The sequence below is a fragment of the Branchiostoma floridae genome, chromosome 1, assembly GCF_000003815.2.
Source record: "Branchiostoma floridae strain S238N-H82 chromosome 1, Bfl_VNyyK, whole genome shotgun sequence".
NCBI classification, from domain to species: Eukaryota; Metazoa; Chordata; class Leptocardii; order Amphioxiformes; family Branchiostomatidae; genus Branchiostoma; species Branchiostoma floridae.
The window spans coordinates 12,311,467-12,327,934 of record NC_049979.1 but is presented as its reverse complement, the minus strand read 5'-3'; the positions used below and the strand labels follow the sequence as shown (position 1 = coordinate 12,327,934).

The following is a 16,468-nucleotide window of genomic DNA, read 5'->3' as shown; positions in this document are numbered from 1 at the left end:
GCTGTTTACAGTAGAATAATCTGTTTTCTTCCGTACATTTGTTTGTCAGCCTTTTCCTCTTTCTTATGACAGTCTAAAGTAATTTCTTTCTTGATTCTATAGTCTGTCAAGAATTTATCTCAGGTGACGCCCACTTGTAGTAGCTGTCATTGGTAGCTGTCATTGATCATAAATTGTACATCAGTCTGCTGCATAGCACCTGTAAAGCTTACCTGATTATTGTGCATTATTTGTTGACAGTACTGAGAAATACCTTTATTAGAGTCTGACTGCCTATAGATCAGGATAGGCAATGCCGACAATTACTTCTAGGCCAAAACGCAGTTACTCAAGCAACTGGATATGACCAAGTTGTTTTCCCATCCTGCAGAGCCGACTTACATCACCCTCCCCCCTCCTGTCTGCCCCGACATGGAGAACTGCACGCTGGCCTGTAAACACGGCTACAGGTCAAACATCTTCGGCTGCCCGGTCTGTCAGTGCCTCACAGGTAGGTGTCAGCAGACTCTCACATCTGCGGGGCTATCTTTGTCACAACCACGGGCAGGGGCCAGAAATGTTAGAAGCCGGGCCGCTTGTTGTGTCTGGCTGAAACAGGTTTCTCAAAAAGCCAGCGCTGACCTCTTTCTCACTCTTGAAATCCATTACATGTGGAAAGGCCAGCTTTAGAGAGACTATAAGAATCATCTACACTTCAAAAGAAAGAGCCAGCTCACCATAGCTGACATCAAAGTACTGTAGTAATAGTGTTGTATACGTTTGCATAGATGAAACGGAAGAAAAATGGGAGCACAGCAAGTTTACACATGTGTCGAGATCTGTTGTTGCCTTTGAGTTTCTTGTGACACGACTTACCAAAACTTCAGACATCTTTATTGACTTATCGCACTTACACTAAATCCTGGAAGATGAACCTACCATACAGACAGAGGTATTTCCCAGCCTTGCTGTTAATGGGTCAACCCGGCTTGTTGTGACCCGCTCCAGCAACACAAGGTTTTCATAAAGTCGTCTGAAAAAATTCTCACTTCTCAATCCTTGACTTTTATAATAGGCCCACACCAATGTTGTTATTTGGCTATCTGTGACATTAAAGTTTTGGAGGTTAAGTTTACTTCCCTCCTGGAAACTGTGTTAACGAAGTTTTGAATCTGACTGTGTTATCAGCTTCATGTTCATTTTCCAGCTCACAATTTAACTTTTTGAATTCAAGAAGCAAGAAATTGAATTTATGTGGCTAATTAGGAACAGGGCTCTGTTATGAGTTCATTGGAGAAATTATAGATAGATCAAAGTTAGTATGCCATTAATAAGGATACATTGGCAAATGCTGATTTGAGACAATTAAGTTAATTTTTTTGCAGAACTTTTCAGGAAAGTCTTTGCCCCATATTTTTCCTTTTTTTTCTTGTTTATACTGGTTAATTCAAAATCTTGAACTTTCTTTGCTTTCACAATACAGAAGAAGAATTGTGTCATGGAAGCCTGGACAACTGTGACCTTCATTGTCCATACGGGTTCAAGGTCAACCGTCAGGGATGCGAGACCTGTGAGTGCAAACCCGCCCCCAAGAAGTGCAAGTCCATGGAAGACTGTGACAAGAGGTGCCCCTACGGCTACAAGATCAACAAGCATGGGTGCGAGATGTGCCGGTGCAATAAGTGTCCCGAGTTCGTGTGCGAGAAGCACTGCACCTTCGGCTATGTGCAAAACAGCAAGGGCTGTGATATCTGCAAGTGCAAAGGTCAGTATCAGTCACCAGATCCTCCTTTTGGGGAGGGGAGGGGGTATTAAGTCATTAATCTCCTTTATGGGGGATCTTTAGGGGTCACCTGAAAATCCACCCTGGAAGTTTCAGATGAATTTTGTGGGCGATGACTTACAAGGGAGAAGTCGGAAGCACACAGACAGCATGCCATCCTGAGTGGCGTGCTCCTCTGGTGTTTGTTTGCACCTTGGTGTTAGTTCCTGGATATGCTGGAAGTAGGCCAAGATAGCGACTGGCCGTCTTACTTCCAACAGACATCTATTGTATCTTCACACTCAGTCTGATTTAAGGAACGTTTTTATTTAACCAAAATTGATGTCTCCCACGAGGGTCTGGGACAATGTATGCCTGTAAGCACATTCAACAGCGAGTATGACTCACGCCCCAAACACCCAAAACAGAAATCATAATGGCATTCGTTACTTTCAGGGCTGGGATTACCACTTACACGTACAGGTATGTGCAGGTAAAACACATACAGTATGCCTGCCTGCACCGATACTGGGTACGAGCATGTGGATTTTTGTTTGCTGTTCTGATCGTTGCCACCTGTGAAAGTTATGCAATTGCATAAAGATTTGAAGTGCTTCCCAGTGTCAGACTGAGAGGTGAGGGTATCTAATGCAGGTAATTTTATACATTAAAGCCAGAAAGAAATATTTCAAGCCACAACTCATCCAAAGCTACATTGTGACTATATATACTGACTAATGTTTTGTTTCCCCTTTATGTTTCACAGATGCTCCTTTCCTGCCCCCGTCCTTCCCCATCCCTGCCGACTCATGTTTGTCGATGGACGGGCAGCGCTACGAGGACGGGGAGGGCTGGCACGACGGCTGCCGCGAGTGCTACTGTCATGGCGGACAGGAGATGTGCGCCCTCATCACGTGTCCCGCCCCCAGCTGCAAGCAGCCCATCATCAGAGCCGGGCAATGCTGTCCCACCTGTCCTGGTAAGTCCCAGTCTCTCCTGTTTTTCCTTCTTCCACCACCTCACATTCATGGTAGCATGCATGGTACATTGGTTTGCAACCCTGCCTCTGGACATGGAGTTTGGGAGTTCAAATCCTGGCTGTTGTGGCATGCTATTGGAAAGGCAAAGCAGCTTGGTGAATTTCCCCTGAGACAATCAACCTGTAAATGCTGTACATAACAGCTGTCTTCTCTGTCATGACCAGCAGAGGATAAGACCATTACAGTGCTAATTAACTAGGTCAAGATGGGTCACTTTCACTTTTTTCACCCTTTTCAGGGTACGTTAGTCATATACATTCTTAAACGAAAGTATAGCTTATCCTGGAAGCTTTAATACAACGCCAGTGGAATTTTCCATTGTTCTCAAACCACCAAACTGTCTTCCAAAGATAAGTTTGTCAAAGATAAAGTTACATCTTGTCTTCACCCACAGTCATAACAATCGTTACATTCGTCTTAAAATTTCTACGACTTCCCCTGTTGAAACCGATACCCAATAAACCCGAGGTTATGGAGATACAACAATGTGCTTTTTCTTACAAAGAAGGTCAACGCATGGAGGCTGGAGTTATATTGTCTCTGTCCCCATCTTTGATCTGCTTGTTAAATTCTCACACCCTCCCTTGTTGAAAGCTATGCCCAGCAAATCTGATCTGATAGACATACAAGATGCCTTAATCTCAGATACAGAGGGAAGTGCGTTTGGACGATGTAATTTGACCTTGCCAGAACGAAGGAGAAAGAACATGTATGGGACAGGGGGTTTGGACAATGTAAGAAGAATGAAAAGAATGAAAAGCAGAGGAAAGGGGGTTTGGGATGATGGGAGTGAAGGTGAAAAAACACACACAGAACAGGGGTTTGAATTGTATACCTTATTTGAAGAAGAAAAAACAAAAGAAAAGGGGGTTTGGATGATATAAGTGAAGATGAAAAATACATACAGACTAGGGGGTTTAGGTGATGTAATTTTACCTTCCTTGAAGGTGAAAAAAAATACAGAGAACAGGGGGTTTGCCGCTGACATTCTCGACCCTGACAGGAAGGCACCCTTAACCTGTCACAACACGCCAGCACCCTGAGCCTTTGTTGTGAGTTGATACAAGTGGCCATGTGGAATTATGGCATGCTGCTCCCTCCATGTCCCGCTGCCTCCTGTATATTTTTGGTGCGCTCCGACATGTGTGTTCCTCAGTTGTGCAAACAACTGGCACAGGGTCTGCACCTGGGGTGGGGGTATTCCTTTCACAAAGTCGCTTTGGGCTGCAGCTAGTTTAATGTTCATGAAAATAAGTGGGGCAGGTATGTTCATGAAAATAAATGGGGCAGATATGTTACAGGCAATTGTCACAAGCATTGACACAAGCATTAAGTATCTTGTCTATAGTGACTACTTTTCCACATAGGCCAAAATTTATCAGTCCCCTAAATGGTCTTGTCAGCTTTGATAGCATGTCCATACTGTATGTCATGACCGATAAACAGACTAATGAAACCCAACAAGTCTTCATTCAGCCATTCATTTATTCATCCATGCAATCTTTTCTGACACAGATGATGTGGACAACGCCTCCAAGCCGGCAGCGAACCCCACGGTGTGCCACTCTCCGGGTGGGGAGTACTTTGTGGAGGGGGAGACGTGGCAGCTGGACCAGTGTACGCAGTGTACATGTCACAACGGCCAGGTTCTGTGCGACACCGAGGCCTGCCCCCCACTCCTGTGTCAGAACCCCATCAGGACGGACGGGTCCTGTTGTGCAGTATGTCCAGGTGAGGGACTGTTTTTTTTTTTGGTATATTTTATGAACCATGCTTTCCAAGCAGAGGTTTGGATGGCGAACATGAAGAAAACTGAACAAAATAAAAGCCAGACAAAAATGCCTAAAACACGTCAAAAAACAGCAGGAGCCAACAGAACCTCTGCTTGGAGAGTACATGAAACAAGGGAAGACAACCAATACAATAATAAAAGATATAACCCCATAACCAATACCAATAGAGAATTGGTAGCCAAATGGCTACTTCTGTGTGCTAAAGGTTAAAGCATGAGGCTAAAAACAATTTTTGCCATTCCCAGACGATACAGGAGCGGACATGTTCCCCCTGCCCCCGGACATGTCGGAGCCCATCCTGTGCCATGGGGAGGAGGGCGAGATGTTCCTCCACGGGGAATCCTGGAAGGCCAACGTCTGCACCAGCTGTGTCTGTCTCCATGGCAACATCACGTGTTACTCCGAGACGTGTCCGCCCGTCAGGTGCAAGAGACCAGTCCTCAGGAAGGGGCAGTGCTGTCCTCAGTGCTTAGGTAAGGACAAACCTACAGTATTCAAGGCTTGACATGTGCTTTTTTGCATACCCAAAAACTGACATTTACATGTACCATACCTACCCCTAAAATTCAATTTAAGGATCCTGAGCTCCTTAAAAATACCGTTCTTTAGCCTGTTGTCAGGATTTAGATAGCAGCACATGGACCCAAAAGAAATACTGGTACCTACACAACTCCTGTTTTACCTGCACCAACCTGCACATGTGGTGCAATACCTACATGCAGATCCCTGGTGCAATACATAGGTCTGAGCTAGCAGTTAAAGGAACTTCCTTGCAACTTAGCCAGTCTTGTAGCCATCTGATATATGGCTCCTATAGAGAAGATGTTGTTCAAGGCTGGATCAGACCTGTACCCTTAAGTTATTTTCTTAAGAGCCCGCTTCACCTCCGAGTCAGAAAAGCAAGTACTTTTTGGAAGGCTTGGAAAGCAAGCAGGTCGTAGTTCAGGATAAGGTTTATTATTCTTGGTTCCAGGTAGGATTATGTGTGCAAAATGATCCGTCAGATAGAGCAGATAATTGTCATGCCGCCCCAGGTGGTGTCACCAGAAAGTGTGACCCTTAAACTTTTCAGCAGCTTTGGGAAACTTGGATTAAGCCCCCCTTTGGTAAAAAGCGCCTCCAATGCTCAGACTCATCCCAAACTAACACCAGGAATAAGAAATAATCCCATTGGCATTACGTATTGCACAAAAAGAGTAAATGTTTGTTTGAAATATCAGAAGATAATTGCTCAAAGCTCTTGGGACTTTAAAGTAGGGAATAAGTTGCAGAGACATTTTCGTGAGATTTGAACCAAATTTCCTTCAGACTTCATTATTGCATCCAAGGAATACCTTATATAGTCTTAAAGTCCTGGTGCATGCCTAGAACGTCTTTAACATTAAGCCCGTAGACACAAAGTCTGTCACTTTGAGACTGGATATCTAAGTGTCCCTGTTATCTCTAAAGGATTCACAGTTTTGAGTGCTTCAACATTACCATCAAGGAGGAAGTAACAGAATCTGATACCCGACATAAGCTGGCACCCTTAGCAAAGATAACAACTCAGAAGGTAGTTACCGCTGCATTAACAGCCTGTGGAATGACAACACTGTTAATGGGTCCGGACTGGAATAAGCAAACAAACTCTGACCTTGGTTGGTGTCCATATCTTGTTTGGATATTGTTGCTGACATGGAGATCAGACCGAAATGTTTACTACAGAAGGCTAAAATGAAGAGTAAAATATGTAACATGCATTGGCATAATACCGGTAGTAAGACTTATACCGGTAGATTAGAAATACTGGAACTTAAAGAGATCTACACATGCAACAATAGTTATTTCTGAGCTGTGCACACTTCAGACATCTAGGTGTCCAATACACCATTTACAAAGCATCGATAACAATACATTCGAAGACAACAAGGCCAAAAGTTTTCAGTATACTTTTTTTAAAATTTCGGGGCAGGCAGCTCGTCGTGGGACGAACACACTGTCACATTCATTGCCAAATTTATAGATCATAGTTACACATGCTCACGGCACAAGACGAACATGATTCAACAACAATCTTGAATTTCTGTTGGTGACCTACAACTCATGTAAAAGTGTGAAGAACCGTTGCATAATAGCCCGGATCTACGACTGAATGGGCAAAATTGAACGTACGCAGCCATTTTCCCGCCATTTTTATATCTACGCTAGCAGTGAAGTGTTACGTCATAGCGGTTGTGACGGACAGAAGTTAAATGAAAATTCTTGACAGTATACGTCCGTTTTCTCATGACATTTTGTATGCTCATGCAGGTTTATGTTTTATGCATTTACTGACAGTAAAGGAAGGAACATCAGAGGATGTATAAATGTACATAGCGGCAGTTAATTGTGCCGTGTTTCTTCCTACCGGTATTTTGTACCCCCTCCCAACCACGCGCCCGTTCGCCGTGTAATTCCGCGGCGTGTTACAATTACAATATTACGCTTTTAGCAGGACAAGAGTGGCAGAAAAGTTACACAGAAGAAGTGGCAAGGGTAACCTATAACAGCAACATGTAACTGGAGAAAATGATGCGTTGACAATTTGTCAAATCAGTATGGCTAGAGAAATCGTCGTAAACGTACCGGTATTATGATAATAGATGTTAGGCAAAGGTCCCATAGCGGTCTCCACTGCCTTAAACCTCCCTGACCACAGTACCTATAGAGTGAGGAAAGTCATATTAACAGCCATTCCCAAAGACACGTCTTGGTAGAAATGCCAGGAATCAAACCCTTGACCTCAAAATCTCGTGTTCGCTGCCCTAGCCACTTAGACATTTGACGCTGTAAGTGAAGTGAATAGTGCACAATAGTGATAGAAGTATAATGCTAAACTTTCTTCCAACTCAAAAGTTCACATGGATCAAATTTTCAAAGACCATTGCCACCTTCTTCAGGATCAACATGAGCTTCCCTGATAATAGCAATAAAAGTCTTTGAGCAGATCTGTAAACAGTCTTCTCCTTTGCAGATGCGTCCAATGCGGTGACGACGTGCAGATACAACGGGCAGACGTACAGGGAGGGGGAGAAGTGGAATATAGACCAGTGCACGCACTGCTACTGCGTCGGGGGTCACCAGATGTGCTCCCAGAGAATATGCATGCCGCAGCTGTGTCCGGAGGAGGAGCAGATCACCCTGCCGGGGGAATGCTGTCCCGTCTGTAGATCAGGTAAGGCAACCTTCCGTTTGGAGTTGGTGATTCACTACAAATCACCTGGATGGAGGCCTGGCAAAGCTCCATCTCGTATCAGCCCTACGGTGATTACATTATTCACCTGGAGTCCCGGAGTGAGCGGGAGAGTTAATCTGGATTTTGTATGCAAATAAATTCAAAAGTAATAATGATTGCCGGAACTATTAACGGAGTGGATATTGTAAGCATCTGCAGTAAGGGTTTGCTAGACAGGGAAGATGGAAGGCTCAAACAAGAAGCAAAACTTAAACATGCTTTTATGGAGATTAGACATCCAGGTAAACAATATTCAAAGATAATACAATATCTACATGATGTAATCTTGGCCAAAATATACTCAGGTACATTCTGGCTTGCCACACTGGTTCAGCTCAACAGCTGGAAAGAGGGGTTGTTCCTCACATCTGTGGGAAGTTTTTTTGTGTCCGAGAAATCTGGAACGGATGTTGACGTGGATTTGTTGCATCCTGTGTGACAAGTCAAACTTTGTTGATGACACCAGAAGTCCAGTATTTTGTGATCTTTGTTCTCAAAGTGTCTGACATCCCTTTGATGTGAAACATATTTGTTAGTTTCTGTTGTTCTTTTTGGCACTTTTTTATCCTGGTCCTTTTGTCTGTTTAAATCCTGAACAGTCAGATTGTAACATGTACATGTAGGATGTATTGAGTCACGTATTCCCACAAAAGCCGTCTTTTGATGTTAGTCAAGTTTGTTGAATGTCTCAGTTTTAACTTTTCCGACATTGACCTTGGTTACAAGGTATTGTTTTTCTTGTTGGCACGATAAAAGGGGTAGGCCGGATGCGGTGGAAATGTGTAATCCGTGTATTTGTGATAACCAATCTCCTTGATACTGCAATAGGTCAAATCTTCTCCCTGCCTTTGCCAATACAGACTTAATGAAGACTTTTGTCTCACTTTAGGGGTAAACACATCTTACTGTGTATAAATAGGAAAGTACAGAAAATATTTGATAGAGTCTTTGAAACTGTAAGAAAGGGTAGTCAAACACCATATAGCAATAAAGTCATCAGTTATATCTTGAAATTACTATATGAAAAACAAATTTATTATTGTGTATAGTTGTAGAAGATTATATACTGAGGTTACATGGAAGTCCGTATAATTTTGTTGTGTCAATTAAGTAAGTAGGCCATAGCAGGGGAGTCCCACAGATCTAATGTGTTACCCTAGTTCTGGTCTGCTGTCTTTCTAAGATTTTATTATGAGTCTTTCCAGTGAATCGTGAGGAATCCTTAAAGAAAGGAAATGTCCTGTGAATATGTCCACATGTGTTGTAACCAACTGTTTTAATGCTGGTTTTGTTTTACTGCACTTAACTTACTATTTACTGATGGTCATTTGTTCCCTGTCCAGACTTGACCACAGAAGTTCCCAACGAGTCGAGAGGGAGCACAAGACAAAAGGCTCAGCCTACCCCTGCATTCACCACAACACCACTGTCACCTGTACATACAACAGGTAAGCACAATTTTCACTCGAGTGGTCAAGTTATTACAACAAAGTTATTAGTAACTTAAAAGATTCAAGATTGTAGCTAACAATGTGAGCTACTTGGAAATTTGTAGGATATAAAAAAATTTCTTTCTTCATCAGTTACTTGCAGTCCCTAAGGATGTTAGATGTAAATGCTTTCTTTTATCCTCCACAGAAATGAGCAATGAGATCCCGGATGCCAACAAGATGGGAGGTATTGAAGCGCCGAGCTTCCCGACCCTGGCCGTCGTCCTTCCCATCGCCCTCATCATCATCGCGCTGGCTTTGCTCTTCGTTGTGTCGATCATCATCGCCAAGAGAAGAATGGGCCGGGTCGTCTTCAAGTCCTCAACGCCGCCCCAGCCGCGGAGAACCGCCGCGGGCGGGCTGCAGGACTCCAGCGTCGTGTACGTGGACCACAAAAACGGAGTGAAGGTGGAGGTGGAGAGGAGACATTGGAGCGACATCGAGCCCACGCGGGTCAGCGGGTACTACAGTATGCGGGACCCGGGAGTGCAGCACGTGTGATGTGTGCATTCATGCGGGGGAGGGGAGAAGAGAAAAGGCGGGCGGCCACCGGTTGCAATGGGACTGTAGCAAAGATGCTGCTTTTGTGTGGTGCAGCTGAGGACGGTTGCCGGGAGAACCGGGACGACAGAGTTCAGGTTCATTGGGTGCTCCTTCTGTAACCTCTGACCTGGTTCACCCCATGTGACCTCTGACCTGGTTCACCCTGTGTAACCTCTGACCTGGTTCACCCGAGTCTTGTACATAACCACCTGTCATAATATATTATATATAGGGACAGCAACTCGACATTGACATGTCAACAGTAGGGAGAGCTTAAGTAGAAACAAAGCAGTGCAACACACTGCCTACATGTGCCGTCATGAGAACCATAAGTGTGAAAATCCTCCAAGGAAAGGCTTGAACGTAGCGCAATCCTAGCAGCATTTGTACAGTTGAAGTACGAGAAAGTCCGTCTGGGGAGAGGAGCACCACCCGTAACAAATGTGTAAATTGTAGCGTGCTTCTAAAGCGTTTTTTTCGATGGGAACAATGCAAATTTTACTGTACAGAGAGACAAAATCATGCCAGCTGCCCAGCATAAATTTATAGGGAAAGCGTTCAACATGCAAAAGCAACGCACACCTCAGAAGAGTCAAATGTCTGCCATCTCGTATACCTTTCAAGTGCTTCTATCCCTGGAGGCACAAGAAGTTCTGTTCCTTTACTCTGTGCAAAGCACTAGAGCTCCAAAGCATGTGAAAATTTGTGTTTATGTGTAGTTTATCATGGATGTTTTTCGAAGGTGTATGGATGCTTTTGCATTGAGGATGCGGTGTACACTATGTGCTGTAGAAAATGAAGATGTATTTATTTGTAAGATATACTTCCAGCATTCTCTCTTGTAAGCCCTTCTGTCTATGCAGAGTTTTAGCAGAATCAGGAAGCAGTTTCGTCTGGCTTCTAAATATTGTTTTAGATATTTAGTAGGCCAGCTTGTCATAGACTTGTACAGTGTAATTTATTCTATAGAGATGGCTCTTCTAATTTATTGTGACTGAAAGGATGTGGTGTAAGATACTAGTGATGTACTGTCCTTCCTACATATGGCATAAAGCTTGCATATTAAACCAAATGTTGTCAGACACTGACAAATAGTTTCCGTCATTCAATAATGTTCTGGTTCCATTCTTTAACAACAAGACATCCAGTGGTGTAGTCAACATGTAACCTGCCCAACCTGAAAGAAAGTTAATATTGCCACACGAAGTATCAGGGAATATGACAATAGGAATATTAAATGGTTTCCATGACAGTTTTGAAGAGGAATTGTTCATTGTGAAGATTCGAAGTTTTTGTATGGAAGCAACATTTTAGCAAATATGTTGTTTTCATGCATAGACCTTCATTTGTGTACCAGTTGTGGAGGGATGGGTTGTGTAGAGTGAAAGTCCGAATGGAGAGATCTGTTTTCTACCAATATATTTATTCTCTACTATGCTTGTACATTTTGAGCAGAAAGAGCAATAAATTTGAAACATCTTAGCAAATGTGTTGAATGATTCACTGTGAGGTGCCTGTTGCATAAGTTTATGATATTGAGGGGTATCTAGAATATATTTTAAGACTTTTCTTTATACAAACTTATTACATGTAAGCATGTACCATAATAAATACAATATATACATTTTGCATCTAGGATAGAAATGCACAAAAATACACAAAATTTTTTAACTATGATTAACTACTTTTATAGAAATAATGCTTTTCTGCTATTAAGGCCACAGCAAGTAAATCTTATGGATGACATCCTCTGCAGACTGCAAAAAACGTGCGATAGGGCGGAAAAAAACAAGATGGGGGAAAAAAAACAAGATGGCTTCATTTTCAAAATAGGCACCATAAAGCTGTGATGACTGTTGTAAAAAGAATTAAAGGGACAAAATATGGTATCAGAGCCAACAAGGCATTCATTCCTGTATTTAAGACATGTACTGGTGTGGTAAAGGTGACACTAGTGTGGTAGACTGGCATCGCCAACAAAGTTGGTAACCACACTCATGGCTTCCATATTGGTGTCACTTTTACAACTATCCAATAAGTTTCATTTCTACATCTTAAGTCCTGGGTACCTCGCAAGTGTCACTTCTACAAGTACAATTATTAGGCTACAACACAATATACTTGCTTATTTTGGTACTTTATCGTCATGTTGACCATCCCTGCAGAAGAAAAAATGATTGTTTTTTTTCTGAAATCAGGTGAAAATTAATGAGTGCGCTGATGCCATCCATAAAATTTACTTGCTGTGGCCTAATAAAAAAACATCAAAATCTTGAACATGGATTTTGCTTCTTCTGCAGTCTAACTTGTACAAGTGACCACCTCTACATAATGGTCCATGTGCCACTTTCTGTAGGTTCATTACTAGATGATTTTCCAATTGACACAAACATGAAGAATCCTGTCTTTAATGACCACCTCTACATAAGGACCACCTAGCCCATGTGCTACTTTCTTGTGGTCTCAGATAATTTTTTCATTGACCTTAGGCCACACCGATTTAATTTCTTGGTTCACGGATTCGCTCGCTCCTATTTTTTGGGAAAAAAAATAAAAATAAAAATTACCACCATTTTCACCATTAATGAAACCATTCACCAACTTTCTGGTGTAGCAAATTGGCCTTTATATTATAAGCTCCTTAAAGTGTGGGTACAGGTGCTGTTACTGTACAAAAATAGTGTTTTTGTACTTTTTTCAAGCTGAAAACTTTTTTCTTTATGTTTTGGATTAGCCGTTACCTTTACCCCAACCATTTTACAATTTTTATTTCGCCCTCTCGCTCCATATTTTTTATGAAAAAATCTGTGAACCAAGAAATTTCATTGACCTATAATATCATCAAGAATCCTGTCTATAGTGACCATCTGTCCACACAGAGCAAGATTTTATTTTCCCCAACTGGTCTTCATTGGCAGTTTTGACTGTACTGGTGTAATTCTTTAGTGGTACAGGGGCAAACATCCGACCCCTCCAACTTTATAATTAGCTCGCAGCACAAACATTGTAATGCGAGACCTGCAGCACAGAAGCAAACAGAGGCTAACCTTACCCAGTCTTTCATAACCAGCAACTAGACCATCTCTTCTCTGTCAACAAACAGCAGGGTGTAGAGGGGGTGTGAAAATAGGTTAATGCAACACACCTATAAATGAAGTACAATCATTCCTACAATTGTCTGTAAACACAGAAACAGAGTTTCAAATTTAGGTACATGTAGACCTGACAATTTTTCCCGTGGGAAAAGTTGCACGCTTTGTCCAAGATGCAGGGTACTGTAGGGAAAGAAACCACGTCTTCTTTTTCATCTTTAACTGAAGTATAGAATGTAGCCTGTATTCCAGACTGTCTACAGGGCATATACAGTTTGCAGCTCCTTGCGTTAGGGCCATGGCATTGAACATGCCCTAAATTTAAAAGGAAATTCTACAATAGCCCCCCCCCCCCCCCCCCTGAGTTAGAGTTAGACTCTGAGTTTGGGGGTCTGGTATCCAGGCCATGAACTTCAAGGATGACCTCTTTTCAAGTTTCATGTGAGGCTTCTTTATGGCTTTCATTTTAGCCATATATTGTGCATACCAGTAGCCAGGATTTTCTGTGTGGGTGGTGAGTAGGGGGTCATTTGGCTTGGTTGGGTGTTGGAGTAAAGATTTGTTTTAGATGGGTGACTACATGTAACACTTCTGGCAAATCATCTAACATGATTCACTTGTTTGGCCCATTTCTACCATACCTTTTCAGCGACCCAAAGAAACTGATGGGGAGTAGAGTCCTTCCTTGTACATATTACATTTCCTGACAAAGCAAAAGTTGCTTTTCAGCAAAACCCTCTTTTGCCACTGTGTTTCAGTATTTACAGGTGGGTTCTTTCTGTAGATATGTAAATATTATTCACAACACAAATTTGCTGCGGAACGTTGCGGATAAAAAGATGTGTCCTGCCTCTGTGTCAGGCGTGACACAGGTAGTTACAATGCACCTGTCCATATGAGATAATTGGCCTTAAGTTACATGGTCTCACCTGCTCACACCTGTATCCAAATCACAGGTGTAACAATTCAGAATGTTTACTACCAGACACGTGGGGGACAAAGAGGGGCATAACACCTGTGTGTGTATGTGGCCTGGTGAATCCTACATCCTGGGACCAATCACCTTCTCAGCAAAGCGCCACCTAACGGCAGAGATGAAGCTAACTCCAGTCAATCAAACTCAACTACTGAAAAATTGGCAGGAAAATATAGTCTCCAATCAGATGTGAAGATCTGGCTCCATCTAAGTGACTGTTTTGCACCTGTTACAAATTATTTGAAAAAGCAATACTAAAAAGAGAAATGTTGCAAAAATATACAGAAAACTGTGATGGTACCAGCAATATAGCAAAAGCTGTGCTGTTGCTACAGACAAACTGAGTTATATTGTAACGTTAGTCCTATTACTTCCTACCAAAGACTTGTCAACTGGGGGTAATCTATTCCCCTTAACCAGGTGCCATTCAGTGCTTAAAATAGTCTCAGCTACCACTCCAGGCTCCACATGTTGCTGGAAAAATAGCAGCAAACCAGATACTAGAAGTACAGATGTCGAGAAACTATAACTCCTCTGACATGTTGATTGTTGTCTGCCAATTTCCAGCAACATGTGGAGCCTGGTAGAGGCTAGCAGAGAAAGCCTCCCTCAGACCCAGCTGAGTTGTGCATCTGTTTGCTTGGCTCTTTCAGCAGGACATTAGCCATTGGCATTGAAGACAAGCTGGGTTTACATGAAGCTCCCAGAGTTTGGCAGGAGTTTATACCCCCACCAGGCTGGACATCTAACAACAAGGGATTCCATTGTAAGATAGGCAATCAATTACATATTAGGCCACATCAGTTGGATTTCTTGGTTTTGCTTGCTTCAATTTTTCTAATTTGCAAAATAGAAAATCACAATTTTACCATTTAGGATGCCACATTATCAGCCATACCGGTATTGCTCATATTTTGGAACCCAATAGTTGAAGAAAGCCCTTTTCTTCAATATACTTGTGCGTCTTCTTGAACGAAATCATCTCCCCACTCCAGTAATTTTCTGCCAACATGTGAGAATTAAGTAAACAACAAGTACATGTAAAGTTGATGTGAGAATTAAGTAAACAACAAGTACATGTAAAGTTGATGTGGCCCTTTCCCTGTAGAATTCTGGAAGATTTATTTGACAGCTTGTCAGTTAATTTTTCTGCAGGTGCAACCAAAGTGGAAACAGTTGTTACTGGTTTTATTTACCAGTCACAACAGCTTTAAACCTTAAAGGCCCTTAAGTTAATGCAATATCAGGGCTGGAAAGATTGAAATATTCTGTCAGCGTGCAGATTTCCAACGTGTTCTCACTACACAACAGCATCGCATTATTGATCCATGAATGTCAATATGCTATGGGAAAGTGCTTTCTGAACTTAGTAACGTTATGTACATTAATGACATTGTCTTCAATTGATTTTCCAGCCTTGATAAGGCATTGAGGGCCTTTAAAAATGAGGTAAATCTCTGTTAGGTGGATAGACCAACAACTGCATCTGGTCACTTTGGCTCTGACAAAACATCCCCTGTAATAGTGATACAAGTGTGGCCAGACACTTAATTGGGCAGGACAAATGGTCACTTCAGACTGACCCTGCCTGCTGCAAGAATGTGCCCTCTGCCCCTGGGTAGTCACACCTAATTAGCTGCAGACATCCTCAGGACCCTGAACCTTCTCAACAGACTCAGAAGGGATGACAGGTGCTGACAACTAGAGGGTGGGAGGTGGGGGCGGAGTGCATGTGTGGGTGAAGGTCTCATCCTAGTTAGGCACAATGGAGAAGCTCATCAACAAATGTATAACATCCAGTAATGATATACCGGTACTCAACTTAAAAGCAACTGGAGAAGATATGTAAATGGTCAGATGTTTTAGACGGCATCCGCTATCTTTCATTTGTGACTGAGAAGCCTGACTGACTGACTGACATTCTCAGTCACTAGAGAAAGATCATTCATAGTGGATGCTGTCTATTTACAAAACTTGTCCATTACTTTTGTACTGAATAATGGAATAACAATTGTTCAGTCAGGTAATACTAATATCACTTATTATCGGGCCAGGCAATGTAATAAAAATGCTTGGGAAGGATTGACCAGTGGGATCTGTAAGCAAAAGTTAGTCTCATCAAATTCCAAGAATCCAGATAGAAACTTTTTGAGTGGGAGGAATCCATCAGCTAGGTTTGTCCTGTCAGTGAGGATCAATCCAAGCAAAGTACAAAATGTACAATACAATCTGGTCTTACATGTACCTACTGCAAGTGTACAAAACCGGCAGTTTGATGGTCATAATGCCAAACAAACAAACAAACAAATACAACTTGCAACAGGTGTTGGTAGCTGTTTTGCAGACGACACATCTCTCTACAACTCAGCCAAGACTGTGCAGGAAGTGGCAGCCACCACAAATATAGATCTACAACTAGTATCCACCTGGTTTCTTGACTGGGGCCTCAGTTTACACCCTGATAAGTGTAAGGTAGTCTGCATAAAATCTGATCGTAACAACGTCCAGCTACCTCCTATCTAGCTACTCGGGAAGATTGT

At 42.4% G+C, this 16,468-nt stretch overlaps 1 protein-coding gene across 3 annotated transcripts in view; it reads left to right on the top strand.

Moving 5' to 3' along the window:
• LOC118413114 (cysteine-rich motor neuron 1 protein-like) overlaps positions 1 to 11,342 on the top strand; it is a 45,073-nt gene extending 33,731 nt beyond the window's left edge. For all 3 annotated transcript variants that reach the window (XM_035816300.1, XM_035816291.1, XM_035816307.1), the window contains exons 9-16: positions 371 to 490; positions 1,463 to 1,744; positions 2,508 to 2,720; positions 4,297 to 4,512; positions 4,820 to 5,047; positions 7,567 to 7,767; positions 9,171 to 9,275; positions 9,466 to 11,342. In XM_035816300.1, coding sequence (XP_035672193.1) covers positions 371 to 490; positions 1,463 to 1,744; positions 2,508 to 2,720; positions 4,297 to 4,512; positions 4,820 to 5,047; positions 7,567 to 7,767; positions 9,171 to 9,275; positions 9,466 to 9,818 — 1,718 coding nt within the window. In that variant the 3' untranslated portion in view covers positions 9,819 to 11,342. The remainder of the gene's footprint in view (positions 1 to 370; positions 491 to 1,462; positions 1,745 to 2,507; positions 2,721 to 4,296; positions 4,513 to 4,819; positions 5,048 to 7,566; positions 7,768 to 9,170; positions 9,276 to 9,465) is intronic.
• The last annotated feature ends 5,126 nt before the right edge of the window (positions 11,343 to 16,468 follow it).